This window comes from Ambystoma mexicanum, chromosome 9 (assembly GCF_040938575.1).
Source record: "Ambystoma mexicanum isolate Mex_15411 chromosome 9, UKY_AmexF1_1, whole genome shotgun sequence".
In the NCBI taxonomy this organism is placed as follows: Eukaryota; Metazoa; Chordata; class Amphibia; order Caudata; family Ambystomatidae; genus Ambystoma; species Ambystoma mexicanum.
Genome location: NC_090931.1, coordinates 977,822,358 through 977,836,785, shown reverse-complemented (window position 1 = coordinate 977,836,785; position 14,428 = coordinate 977,822,358). Strand labels below are relative to the sequence as shown.

General features: G+C 44.3%; 1 protein-coding gene across 1 annotated transcript in view; it reads left to right on the top strand.

Annotated features, from left to right (window-relative positions):
* SLC25A12 (solute carrier family 25 member 12) overlaps positions 1-14,428 on the top strand; it is an 881,399-nt gene that overhangs the window by 719,225 nt on the left and 147,746 nt on the right. Inside the window, exon 10 of the mRNA XM_069616206.1 lies at positions 11,207-11,291. Within this exon, the coding sequence (XP_069472307.1) occupies positions 11,207-11,291 (85 nt within the window). The remainder of the gene's footprint in view (positions 1-11,206; positions 11,292-14,428) is intronic.

Below are 14,428 nucleotides of genomic sequence, written 5' to 3'. Positions count from 1 at the left end.
AGCGATTTCAATGCCATTTTTATTGTTGAAACATGGTCTACACCCTCCTTCCTCTACATCTTTGATGTCCTCTCACCCCACGGCTACAGTATCCAACATGCTGAACGCACAGGAAAAACTGGAGGTGGGTGGCTGTCATCCATCAGATCAACTGACCCTGCATGGTAATCCCATCCCCCACTCATAGCTCCTTTGAATCCCTGGCATGCCGGTTATCCATTTCTAACAACGACTCAGTTACATTCGACCTTATTTACAGGCCCCCTCAAGGGAGTGGTAACGTCATTAATGACCTTTGCATGTTTTTCTCCTCTGTAACAATTTCCTACTCTAATAATATCCTCCTCAGAGATGTCAACATCCCTGAGTCCCAACCAGCAAAACACCTACGTGATTCCCTATTCTATCTAACCGACTGCATGGACCTTAAATTGATCATACTCTCCAGCACGCATGTCAGATGTCACACCCTGAACCTAGTCTTCACCTCCTGCCCGATGCTCTCATGCTCAGACTCCATCCCCCTCAACTGGACCAACCACACCACAATCCCCCTTCTCATATCACACACAAGGCTGCCCACCAAGTTCAGGCCAAATGACCTGTTATTGAGTGACGATCGTTCAAGAATGTCCCGCTAGTAACAGAGTCAGTGTTCACAACATTCCGCACCACAGGGAATGCCTCGGCCATGGTGGATACATTTAGCCTCCTTGTCAAAGAACTAGTGGATGCCCATGCACCTCTAAAGTCTAGTCGCACAAAAGTCAAAGCGTCTTCACCCTGGTACACACTCAAGCTTGCTGAAAACAAACGCTCTAGCATATCCCTCGAAAAGTGTTTGCGTAAGGACCACAGCCTAAAGGATCGCCCATCCCTCAAATCCCTGCATACCCAACACAGACACATGCTCTCTGAGGCTAGGTCGGCTTACTACACTTCCACCATTGAAGCTAACATGTGCAAAGCCATATTCAAAGTAGTCATGCACTGTTCCAAGCTCACACCTGCCTTCAAGGCACCGGCTTCACAAGAGAAATGCAACAGAGATAACAGCTTCTTCATGAACAAATTTGATCAAATCAGACGTAAGGTAAATGCCTCAAAACCAGACAGATCCCTACTAGCCACCCCTCTCTGCCTGGGCACTGCACTCCTGGACAGACGTCATCCTTCTTTCTCCTAAGGATCTCTCAGACACACTTGCATCACTCAGAACCACTACTTACATGGACGACTTCCACCCAGCATCCCTCATTAAACAACTCGCTGGCCCAGCACTTGACATACGCCTCTGTATTGTGAACTCCTCATTCAGTGAAGGTGCATTCCCAGACTTGTTGAAGACTGGACTCATACAACCCCTTCTCAAAAAACCCTTGCTTGGCCCAGAGGACCTAGCCAACTACAGACCCATCATGAGCCTCCGGTTCATCTGGAAGCTTATCGAGAAAGTCATTGCAACCAAACTAATTGCCAAAATCGAACAGCTTAGCCTCTTCCACCCCGAATACAGCACTGAGACTGCAACAGTCCAAGTGATGGATGATGCCCTCAGAATCACAGACACTGGGCACTCTTATCTCCTAGTACTCTTAGACCTCTCAGCTGCCTTTGAGACAGTTGTTCAGCAAATACTCCTCTCCCTCCTCACTGACAATATGTGCTTCTCTGGAATTGTTCTTAAATGGTTTGCATCCTACTTATCTGGTAGGCACCAGGTCGTACAGATGGGCTTTTTCAGATCAAACTGACTCCCAGTCATGTGTGGGGTCCCTCAAGGTTCCATTCTCTCCTCAATCATCTTCAATCTATAAATGGAACCCTTGGGAACTCTCCTAAATGCCCCAACATTACCATTCATCAGTATGCTGTTGACACTCAGTTGAACCTTCAGGTCAGTGGCCCCCAGAACATTGCTCACCTCTGCAAATGTCTGGCTACTATCCATAGATGTCAAATACTTACCTTAAACTGACCCTGACCAAGACTGAATTTGTCCTCATTGTGCCCCCACCAAACAACAACTTGTACAGCAATGGCTGGATGGCACTTGCCCCTCAGCTGTCAAACTCGGCCAAATACCCAAGCTTCAATGTTATCAGTAGCCTTTCCTTCCAAAAGCACATAGCCAAAAAGGCAAAAACTGCCTTAACAAATTCCGTATGGTGGTTGAAACCCTTGTTATTTCACACATTGATGTGGGCATAAACCCTCATTACTGGGCTTCCAGCCTCACACCTGGCCCCCCTCAGACAGCACACCACACTGCAGCCCGCCTCTTTACAGGTGCCCAGAAATTCTACCGTATCTCTCCAACACTGTGCATGCTTCACTGTCCCCTCCCACTGCCAGGATCATATTAAAAACTGCATGCATCACCAACAGCAGTCTCAAATGAAACACCAACATATTTGGTGGCAAAACTCCACACCTGTGGAGGCTCTCACACCTCACGTAGCAAAGCTATGAAAAGGGTGGAGTCAAAGCTAGCCCGCAAAAAGAAAACTCGCAAGCAGTCCTTATCTTGCCATGCCCCGACCATCTGGAACTCAGTCCCAGTAGAGTTTGGACATGCCCCTACCATCCACCAGTTCCACAAAACACTAAAAACGTGGCTCTTTCAACAATACCTGTTAAATGAATAAAAATCTCTCTCTCTCCTTCCACCAACAGTACTGCGTTACTGTATGAAATGGCAAGCCCAATTCTAGCATAATCCTGTTGTAAAACCCTCTGCTGCTCTTAAAATAGGCTTGCCTTTAAGCAATAAAAATAAAATTATAATAATTCTTCCCTGCAGACTGTTATTTGGCATCAGTTGGTCCATCTTCCATCTACTTTTAGATGGCAAAGTCGTCAAAAAAGAATTTTTATCATGTCGTAGTTGGATAAGGTGATAGGATAATCGCAGCCATGTACATCAGGCCAACCAATCTTGTGGTTGTGAAAGTTTAATTAAGCTGTGAATATGTCTGGTGGAGATGTGACTTATGAGAGTTCTCCTGAGTTGCGTGAAAATGTGTGCATTAAATATTTGAAGGACTGTTCTGAAGTCAACAATATGCATGATTGCTTACTGGAGCTTTTCTGTCAAATCCTTAAGGACTCTCCATCCCAGTACATACGAATTCATAGAGTTCACATGGTAGGTCCCATTAGACTGAACAACCAAAGCCTGCATGGGACATTGTAGTCAAAATACACGGATCCACGACTAAAGAAGCTAATCTTACCAAAGCAACAAAGTGGGGTCGAATACCAGGATTGTTCAGTGAATGTTTCTCGAGATCGGGACTAGGCAACACCGGCAAGGAAGCAATAATAGACCCAAGAGCAAAGGGCAAGAGATTTGGGCCTACATCTAACTGGAGGGCAGTCTGCTGCATGAGAGCACTCATAGAGAAAGCAAGTAGTACCTGGCAGGCGAAGAGGTCCAAGAGGAGATAGTATGTTGACTCAATTGCCTGGTTCCCAAAGGAGGTAGAGATTCCAGGAAATTGATACAGATGGAGATGCCATTTCAGAGGTTCTATGTGAGTTCGTAGAAACAAATATATTAGTGGTAATTTGAGTTGACCTAATTTTGGTTAATCCACCTTGTTTTATTTTTTTTTAATGGCCACCCTCCCGTTACTATTCTCCCCCACACTACCTATCTGACTTATCACCTCCCACCTCTTCATACCCTCTGTTTAATTCTATTTTACCGTGAACTACCAAAATGATGTTGATCAAAATTACCACAATCTATTTTGTTTCTACAAAACTGCCATACACCATTCAAAAGATGGAGGTCGGTTTTTTTCTCGTTTTCTGGGTATATTAATGGTCCATTCTTTTTATTATGTAGATATTCACTTTTGGTTTGGAGAACCAAATTAGAGTCTCTCGTTTCCTTCAGTTCTTTCACTGCTTTTTATTTTCCACCAAGCTGATCGCTGTGTCACTGTGGTCCACTCTTACTCCCAAATCCTAAAATAATTGTTTGTTTTTAGCAATTACGTTATTGGGGTATTTATTGTGTACGCAGGGCTGAAATCTGGTCCTCTGCAGATTGTTGTTTGTTATTCACAAAGCCTTTCATGGATTAGATTTTCACTGCTTTTTGAGACTTTGACATATTTCAGCTGGTATTTTCACACCCCATAATTCCTGAATGATACTGTGCCATCTGTAAGTGATCAAATGCAGGAAATCACACTTTAAGCGGAGGGAATTCTTACAGATATTCACTAAGCTTTAGTCTTATGGGCCTCTCCATACCCCTCATACCCCTGGCTTACTGCATCACGTAAGGGCACTTGCCCCACTAAGTAACGGGCAGTGTATTTTGCCTCCACTTCTTGGCCTTCTCTGTCCCTAACTCACTCTGTGGGTTGCGGCATAGGCCTTCTACAACAGGATTGTTGGGAAAGTCAAGAGTCACTGTGGGACCACCAGTCGGCAGACACCTGAAGACCGCCTGGGCTTCCTCGCCTTACTAGAGAGATGCTGGCAGGAGGCCACAACAATCCAATCAGGAACCAAGAGCTCCCTGCTGCTCAGTGTTTACCTTTCAGCTCTGTGGATCTGGGACGCAGATGGCACCGCAGATACCCAATCCCTCCGCTTCAGCTCAGCCTGTGCAATACGGCACAGTATGCAAGTCGCAGCCAGTCTGACATGCCTAGCACCAGAGACAATGCTGCATGGCATTCGCAGTCAATCAGAAACATGATATCTTAGGATGTCACCAGCGGGGAGCTGACACAGGGCTCTTCTTGTCCGGTTTATCATGGCCACTACTGCAGTTTGGGAAAATATTAAAATTCAGGAGGGCGAAGGCCCAGGGACATGAGTACTTACTCAAGAGTGTGCTCATTCGGCCTACTTGGCCACTGAAACTATTGATTCTAATTGCAAACATTTGGCATGTCAATTAATGCATTAATTCTTGAAGATGGACTGAGAATCAAAGGAGCTGGTGAATAAACTATCAGGTCATAACTCCACTTGAAAACATTCCCAGGTAGAGGAGAGTAGCTCACATGGCCAAAAGGCATTTGGGCTCGATCAGTATCTGCAAACTTCTTGATCCGTGTACTATTTGCAACGTTTACAGCTAAATGTGCTGGGGATCCTGCAATAGAATGTGTCTGTCCTTGTGACTGCAAAACTATGTGAACACTTTTCGATTTTGTTTTGCTACCTTAATAAGGGGGTACGTAAAAACAATTTACTTCTGATCTTGAAAGAAGGAGGCTCATATAATGTAATGATGTTTCTTATGCTTAATGAGCAAACTAACTTTTGCAAGTCAGATATTTTGACTGACGGTCGTAAGAATCAGTCAAACCCATTGGGCCTCATTACGAGCTTGCCGGTCCAGATACAACGGTACTGGTAAGCTTGCTGGTATCGTTGTATCCTGACAGGCAAACTCCGAGTTGTGCTCACGGGCACCTTTCATTCCGCCATGTCTGAGCTGGCGGAATGAAAGGCACCCGCGAGCACAGCATGCTGTAGAACAGGCACCGTTATGAACAGTGCCGGTGCTACAGGCATCCACATTCCCAATCGAGCCCTATGGGGCTCGAATGGGAATGGGGATCACCCGATTACGCCACCCGCAAAAGGGCAATTACCGGGTCCAGCCGGACCACAATACGCCGGTAATTGCCCATTCGCGGGTGCCGAACTTTGTTGCAAGTTTGGAGGTAGCCTTGCTGGTTTTACCGGCAAGACTGCCTCCATCCTTGTAATGAGGCTGTATACTAACCGTACTGGAATAGAAGAGTCATGAGCTGTTTGCATGTATTAGAAAATAGGTACGCAGGCTGTAATTCTACTGGACTAATTACCAGGGCTCGGGATGAGATTCGGATGTCCTAGTATTTGAATCCATATTGTTTAAGTTAAGACTAAAATGATATTTTAGGGAGTACAAAAGTAATTCCCATTTACAACGGAAGTATTTTTTCAGCTAGTAAATTTATATTTTAACTCCAAAACACATATCTTGTTGTGCCCCGTACTAATTTGCAACTAGATACTTTTTTTATCGTAACATTCTTTTTCATAGCTGGCACTAATAATAATAGAGCTCCTTCCTGTGGCGCTGCTCTGCTGGTGCCACTTATCCGAGCAATCAGTGGAACTTTGTGGGTGGCAGTATGGGACAATCTCCTGTGCATTTGCTGTTTTATACTTTTAGATGGGGGCATCTTTACTCTCTGCTTTATTTTGCGCATTATTTGCCTATTTTTAGGATGTAAAAGTAGCTGGTAGACCGCTTAACTGTAGGGCTGCTAATTACTATAGGCACCCTATTTCGTTATGTGCTTTGGCGCTTTTTTCTTACATTATGAATTGAGAGTTGCAAGTTTGAGAGGACAGTTGTAAACAGTACTACACATCACCATGCACTTTACCATGCATTGCATCATCAGCTTTGATTTTAATTCATTTGGCAAATTATTGTAATAGCCAATGGAGAACATGAACAATTTTAGTTGGACTTAATGTGTGATTGATTGATGGTATTTTTCAAATTGTGGATTGGCGGCCGGTGTTGCATGCCTTCTTATGGTTAGTATGTTGCTGTGTTCATCTGCATTATGCTTATGTTGAACTTTTGAGCTATATGCCATATTTGACGTGTGTCTGCTTATTGTTTTGGTGGAAGAGATTATGCATCGGATATATGTTTCCCTCCATCCCAGGCTTCTGGCACTTGATCAGCAGAGACAGTAAGGATTAATTTCATATGAGCTCACTAGCTACTGATAAGCACCTTTACTTAAGTGATGATGAAGGCAGGGCCACACACCGGAGAGGCAAGCCAAGTGACCTTCAGCTGATTCCGCCCTCAGCAGGGACCTGTGAGGCCCTCATTTAAGATCCATCTGAGAGGATTCATGGTTTCCTCTGCTACTTGCTTTATGGGTCATTCCACAGTCCCAAATGATGGGGCCACTGCTACCTGTGTTGTGTATATACCTGATGGGACACCATTATCTACGGTGGCTACTGAATAAGGCAGTTGTTACCTGCTAGGTGCGAGCATTGTTGCCCATAATACTTATCCAATGAGAGAATTCTTACTCACACTACCGATCGGTTGTGAGCATTTTACTCATCACTTCTTAGTTGATGAGGATAGTATTACCTAAAATGCATGCCCGAGGGAGGTCACTATCACATTAACCTCACCAAATCGGAGTTCCTCTGTTTTGGCATTGCAAAGCCCCATAGCCTGACCTTCACAAGGCCCAAATCCTGGAGTTCACCACCATTGTCTACAAAAGAAATCCAAAACCTTGGATTGCGGTTTGACAACTGCCTGCCTTCCAATGCGTGCCTCAGATGAACCATTTAACCATTTCACCCCAAAGGTTACATTACCATCCCACATCAGGATAATGATGTGATGATTTTGTGTTAATCCTTCCGGATTTCCCCTGAGCTATCCGCCCGGGCCTCGATTACAAAACGAATTATATAATAAGGCTTCTTATTAACTACATCTACCATTTTGCTGATACAGGTGCCTACAACGTACACTGCCTGTGTGATTGCGTCATTACTGCATACAATTGTTCCACATAATTGGTGTGGAAATGATTCCCAAAACTGCTTGATGGAGCAACAGTTACCAATCCTGGTTGTACAGTGGAGCGGTGAATACCTAGTCTCATGCTTGATGTGGCAAATATTGCTTAGAATACCTGATTCAGTCGTTATTGCCCACACACCTAATGTAGTTCAAAATCCCCCTCCCTGTAATGTGTTTTGATAACCTACCATCCTCTCTCTCAATCAGTAGATGTGTGGGCCCATCAGTCAATCTTCCACACTGCGATGTTTTGAAATGCTCGACTGTATGTCCTTCAGGAGCATTTGCAAATGGGCCTTTGTGTCTATGTTTCTTTCAGCTCATTTGTGACCTTGGTGCATCAGTTTGTAGTTGACATTATTTTTGCTTAAAATAAGCTTTCTTATTTCTAACAGTTATCAAGAGGTGTTTGTGCAGAGGTCGAATGGGATCTTCTTTGATGGTGTTGATCTTGCTGACAGATTCTGTTTGCAGCTTGACTCCTGCTATTGATACATGTTCTACCTCTTCGTATTTCCTCCAATATGACTTATTTAATACATAGAGATATTGAGAGAGAGAGACTTTCAAGGTAATATAGACAAACACGTTTTCTGCTAGTTTGGTATGCTTTGGCTCAGTAGCTTAGTCACAAAAATTAAGAATCCTGCTGCTTTCATTCCTGGCGCATTTTATGGGTCTGGCTTCACTAAACCATTCACAAGCTTGGCCTTCCCCCAAATATCAGTGGCTCTGGCAGAGCTCCTTACCCACTCTTATTGGTATACTGAAGCCAAAATGCCTTTTTCGGTTCCACAAGGACTCGGCCTGTCCACTCTAGAGTTTCACCGGGCAGGCAATATCCTGTCACTCCCCAACCCCGTCCTGAGACTCAGCTGCCTCTTTCCTTACGACCTCTGTATCTGACTCAGTTGTTCCTGAATTCCCAAGACCAACCGACTGTCAAGCTCGTTGTTTACCATTTGTGGCCTCGGCTGTTTAGCGGTGACAACCCACACTTGCGCCTCCCACAAACGCATGCTTCAACCACCACCAGTCATACCAAACACCAACCCTGTATCAACACTCGTGTTTCTCAGTGACCCGTTTCTACACCACACCTCAGGATTCTGCGCTGGGTGTGGCTTCCTAAACCCCTCTCCCCATCAGCGTACAGAGGACGCTGCCGGTAGACCCCGCCCTACCTAGCCCTTCCCTCGCTACCCATGGCAATGTTTTATTTCTTTATATTTTCTTTCTTTCTATTATTTTGTTTCTGTTTCATTTTCCCCATTTCTTTCATTCTCCAATGTGTGCCCGCCCCTTCTTTCCAATGCCTGATTCTCTCCATTCCCTGAGTCTTTCATTTCCCCTGAATCTCCTCAGTCCCCAAGTGCTTTCGTACCCCCTTCTGTTCTGTCCACCCCCCTACTATTCCCTTACCAAATTCTTTGCATTCCCCAAATACCTAGCGTTCCCTTCACACCTCTTTCCATGCCCCAGAACTTTGGGCCCAATGCTTTCCCTGACCCAACTCCTTCCATCGCCAATCGATTCCATCCCCAGTACCTTCATTCTCCAGATCTTCCAATACCCCAATCTTTTCAAACCCGCAATTTATTCGAGTCTCGAACTTCTTGGTCCACCCCAACTCCTTTCCATCTCCGAACTCTTCCCATCCTCCAACTCTTCTCCATTCTCCAACTCTTCACCATTCCCCAACTCTTCACCATTGCCCAATTCTTATCCATTCTCCAATTCTTTTCCTTCCCAATTCCTTCTGTTCCCCACTTCTTCCCGTTCCCCACTACTTCCCGTTCCCCACTACTTCCCCTCCCTTGCCCATTAGTTTTCATTCCCCATTAGTTTACCTGCCCCATTGCTTTCATTCCGCTTCTCATGTGCTTCCCACCCACCCCCCGTGTTGTCGGAGTTAGAAGGACTTCCAAGCCCCATACACCTCCACTTTTTCCTTGGGCCTCCCCTGAGTCTAGCACTCCTTGGCGTCGTTCCTGCTAAGCTAGTGGCTGTGCAGTCCCCTTGTGGTATCTGGCAGTGCTTTTTATAGGGATACACCATGTAACATCTGCTGGGCATTTCTGGAAGAGAACACAGATCATGACAATGTTACTGACAGGACCACACAAAAGGGGAAGGGTGGTCGGGTGTCTCCATACTGTGGGGAGCAGGACCAAAGAGGGTGCAACCTTTGCCCCCAGCACCTTATATAAAGGCTTCTCTTTGGCCCTGCTTCCCTTTCCGTCGCAGACCTGTGACTCGGCTTCCGTCCCCTCCCCATGGGCAGCGTGAAATCAACATGCCCCCCCCTTAGTTAACCCAGGGCTGGGTGGCCGTCCCCACTAAGGGCGGTGACCGCCAATCGCCATCCTAATGGCGCATTCGCCTAGCGTTATGTGGGTACCATTTTATTTTTCCATGTAGTGGGGGAAATAGGAAATAGCCTTCATTGCTCCATTTTAGGTTGTCATCTGTTGAACGTCCCCATTTACTTGCTTGAGAACTCCAAATGATTTGTTTTTTATTATTTTGTTTTGATGTGCAGATAATATAGCCTAACTTAGGGGTTAAAAGGGATGCATTGGCTCTGAAAACTTAGACTGGGCCCGAGCTCCTCTGACAATCCACCTCCCTATCTGCCATGCTTGCCACACTCCTAATGTATGTATGTATGTATATGTATTATTTATAAAACGCAACTCTTGTTAGGAATCAACTAAGTGCTGTACACAGGTAGATTGTACATAAGGAAGATTATAGGTGATGTAGGCTGCTTGGTGGCTGACAGCAGGGCCGCCTGTCAGGTAGACTTTGGTTCCCAGTGTTATTTGATTAATTCCTTAACCTGAACAGTTTTCCTTTCTTACTTGAAAAGCAAAGGTGATGGTGTTTTGCGGGTGTACGGTGGTTTGGTGTCCCATGGAGACAGCCCATACATGTTTCCTGGGTTTATGTTTCTGGCAATGTTTTGTTTCCGGTCTTGTGATGTTATCATTTCTGCAATTGAATTGGATTCAGCTTTTTGGCAAGGTACTGTAAAGTAGCCCCACGACCTTTACAATTTTTTGGAGTGTACATGTTTAGTACATTTTAGATGATTTTACTAGACGAGAATTTTAAAAAAGCATTTTCCTAGACGACAGTTAAAATAAAACATTTGAAATTGGGGAAGTAACTCATTCTTTCTTGATTTAATATCAGTTGGCCTGTAAAACAAAAATGGCATTAGGCATGTCGAGCACTTTATCTGTGCATCAATTTACCTCTGTTTCCTCGCTTTTCCACTTAGTCCTTCTCGTCATCACACTTTTATTTCGAATGGGTGTTTGGAAAGGTGTACCGGGCCAACCAGCTATTACCGGGAATGCCACATGACAAAGTTGAAAAAAGTATACAGTGATAGGCTTTTTGAGAAAAAACGACATTATTTAAAACGGATGTGTCATGGGGGAACCAGCTTTTAAATGTAACCCCAGTCGCGCATTATGTTGTAAAAAAGTAGTGAAATGTGCACAATGTTTTGAATAGGAAATGTAAAAAAGGCGGCTTAGTTACAGTTTGTTCCTTCTCCCTATAATTTTCCAAATGGTTTCCTCTCTTTTTCCTACACAGCAATCTTACGGAGATTTGGGTCGGCCCATCTGGCTCCAGGTCGCAGAGTCTGCTTACAGGTTCACTCTGGGCTCTATCGCTGGAGGTGAGTGACATGTCTGCGCGCCCTCTTCCGACCTGTGTTTAGGTAATATTACCTCAGACGTCGAGCGCAGACCCGCTATGACGCCGTCCATTGTTCTGGGGCGGGAAGCCTCTGTGAAGTGATCTGCAGCCGCGCCTGTGATCAGCAGCCCGACAGGGCGCTGCACCAGCGGCACCTCTGGCTCCAGACAGTCTTCAGGGCAGGACTCCCATAATCACACAGGTCTTTCAGGCATGTTATTGCGCTCCTGCTAATTATACGAGATACTGCCGATACACATCAGAAATGTTTTGAAGAAAAGAATGAAGAAAAGATCAAAGAGATGTTGTTAAAAAAAACAAAAAACGGAAGTAGAATACTGCCTGTGTTCGTTTATAGATGGTAGAATTCTTTTTTTTAAGTATTCTATTCAGATGAATTTTCTAGATTGCATCTATGGCAAAAGATATTTTCTATCGCTTATGCAGAAAGGAGACACTGGGCACATCACATGAATTGTATTTTTCAATGTTGAACATAACCGCCAATGTTAAATATGACGAATGCCAACGTTTATAGGTGTGCTTGACAACCTTTGAAAAAAGGGCACTATTTTTTGTTTTTGGAGTATACAATGCAGAAAAGCAAATTCGGAGTCACGTTTTGAACTTATATATAAAAAAAAGATGCATAGTCACAATGCTCACCTCTCTTGAAATTAAAATTATGTTTGATGTTGGTTTCCTGCGCTGCTGATGGGGAATGTGTGCTCCTTGCAGTTCATCCTGGGCCAGTCATGACCAGGAGCCCAGTGGTAGAGTAAGCCATACACTGCTCTGCGGACAACATCAGACAGGTGTTTAAGAAGTACTCTTCTGGTGGGAATGACATAATATGCTTCTGGGCATTGGCGTTTCTTCAGCAATGGGTGCAAGTTATATAAAACCCGAATTGGGTTGCTCTGGAGCCTGCCCCCCACCCCCGCCACTCCACATCCCCACAATGACTTTGTTTGTCCTTTGGCGCTTCCTCCCCAGAGCTACATTTTGCCACATCTCTGTTTTGGCCCTGTTTGCAAGAGATGATTCAGATTATCATAAAGAATAGTTTTATGAATGACATTGCAGATATGCTGGAAGTCTGGAAAGCATATTTGAATGCATGTATACGTGTGTTTCGGATCTGTGTGATTTTGCCGTGGCATAATGGTGCGCAGCGGAATTGACCGTAGTCAATTTCGCTGCTAAACCAATTTTGCTGCTGCCAAAATCAACAAATCCATGCCCACCTACACCCCCACTCTCCCCCGCTTACCTTTTACTCATCTGCTTTCATTCTGACCCTGTGGCGTCAGTTCCATCCCTCCTCCAGAAGCAGGGGACACCCCTGGTATCCCCGAAGGCAATCATTTGCAAACATGGGGAGCAGGGGACACCTCTGCAACCCCTGCTCCCTTTTTTCGGTAGTGATTAACCAATTTGATGAATTTTACTCGATCAAATGGTACTGGCTGAATTCGGCCAGATGTACCATTCAATCAATTAAAATCGTTAAAATGGGGTAATACCGTGTGTTTCTACATAATAGTATGCTGGCGATTTACATCACACGCACCACAAGCTAACTTGTTTCTAAGCACTTAAATAATAATTTTTATTATAACCCAACTTAATGGCATCAACCTCCATGTCAGACTTAGCTGATCCTGCCGAGAATCGAATATGTGACCTGCAAGTCCTGTGATAAATATACAAAGATCTCCACAGAGACCTCGAATCAGCTGAATCCAATGCTGCATCAAAATATTCATCCCCAGGAGAATATATTAGTTCATCCTCACCACTATGTCTTACTTTTGTCTCTTTCTGCTGTAGTTCTTTTAATTATAATATTCAACTATATATGTATCGAAAAAGAGCAAGCACATTTCCACTGTTGGTTTATTTGATGCGGGGCCAGCACTATCTCCAAGAGTACACATTAAGTCACCACTCTACCCTTTGTTTTAACAGGGATCAAATCTAGTAAGCATACTTTAATCAACACTGTGAATACTCATGTAGAAAAGTGCTCTAAAATATGTTATACTCTTTCCTAAAATGGGTGAACACCTACAGCCTCCCACCACATATGTGTGAAAGTCGCTGGTGTAAGCCTACATCTTGCACAAATATGTTGTACAGCATGGTGCATTATTTGTAAAAAGTACTGTGGTTGTACATGCCTGTTGAAATACCTTTACTTGTATTAATTAGTATCGCATGTTGCCAGAAACCTACTGAACACTTCAAAAAGGCCTACGCCAATCATTATCCACTAAAGTATTTCCAAGATCTCTTTCTCCCTTTTCTCTTACCTTAATTATAGACCGGTTCAACCTCATGCCGGATCTAGCCCTGTACAGCACACGCAATGATCGCTTTTTCTCCCCCCCGTGCAACTCTCAACCCCAACTTAGTTTCAGCAATGAACAGCACGTGACTAATCATGCGCCTAACACAATCCCAACAATAAAATCTCTTCTGACGAATAACAAAGAACCCCCACTTACTAACCCCACTGCCGAATCATGTCATCATATGAAACAGTCTCAGACTTACCCGGTGATATAATTCCAGTGAAAATAAACTACAAAAAAAACTCAAATGTTAGCTCGTGAAGCCTCTACACCACTCCCGGCATCCCGATCCTTGAGTCTGAGGCGAGAGAGAGGAACAGCGGCCCTCAATGGCCGAAGAACCTCAACCTTTGTAATTCAATCTAACGTATGAATTACACTCTTCATCACATATTCACTCGCTACGCCTCAGCTTATGTAACAGTATACCCATCTTCAAGTCGGTTATGTTATTCGGAACATTAGTGTTGGGATCAGACTTATTAATTATGAAAGCAGCCTGTAAGAGTCTCCCCTCATCAAAACATGGTTTCAATATAATTTAGTGCGGCCTTGGGGTCATCAAACAATTGCCTTATTCTCACGCAAGCAGGAGGTAACAGGGTATGCTCTATCGCTTTGGTGCGTAGGTACATTAATTCCTTCAAAGGACTTTTTCAATTGCTGGGTTTCAGCTCCAAAATCTGGATACAGAGAGATTTCATGTCCATTATACTGCAGTACCCCCTGTATGTGTGCCTCCACTATTAAACTTCACTTT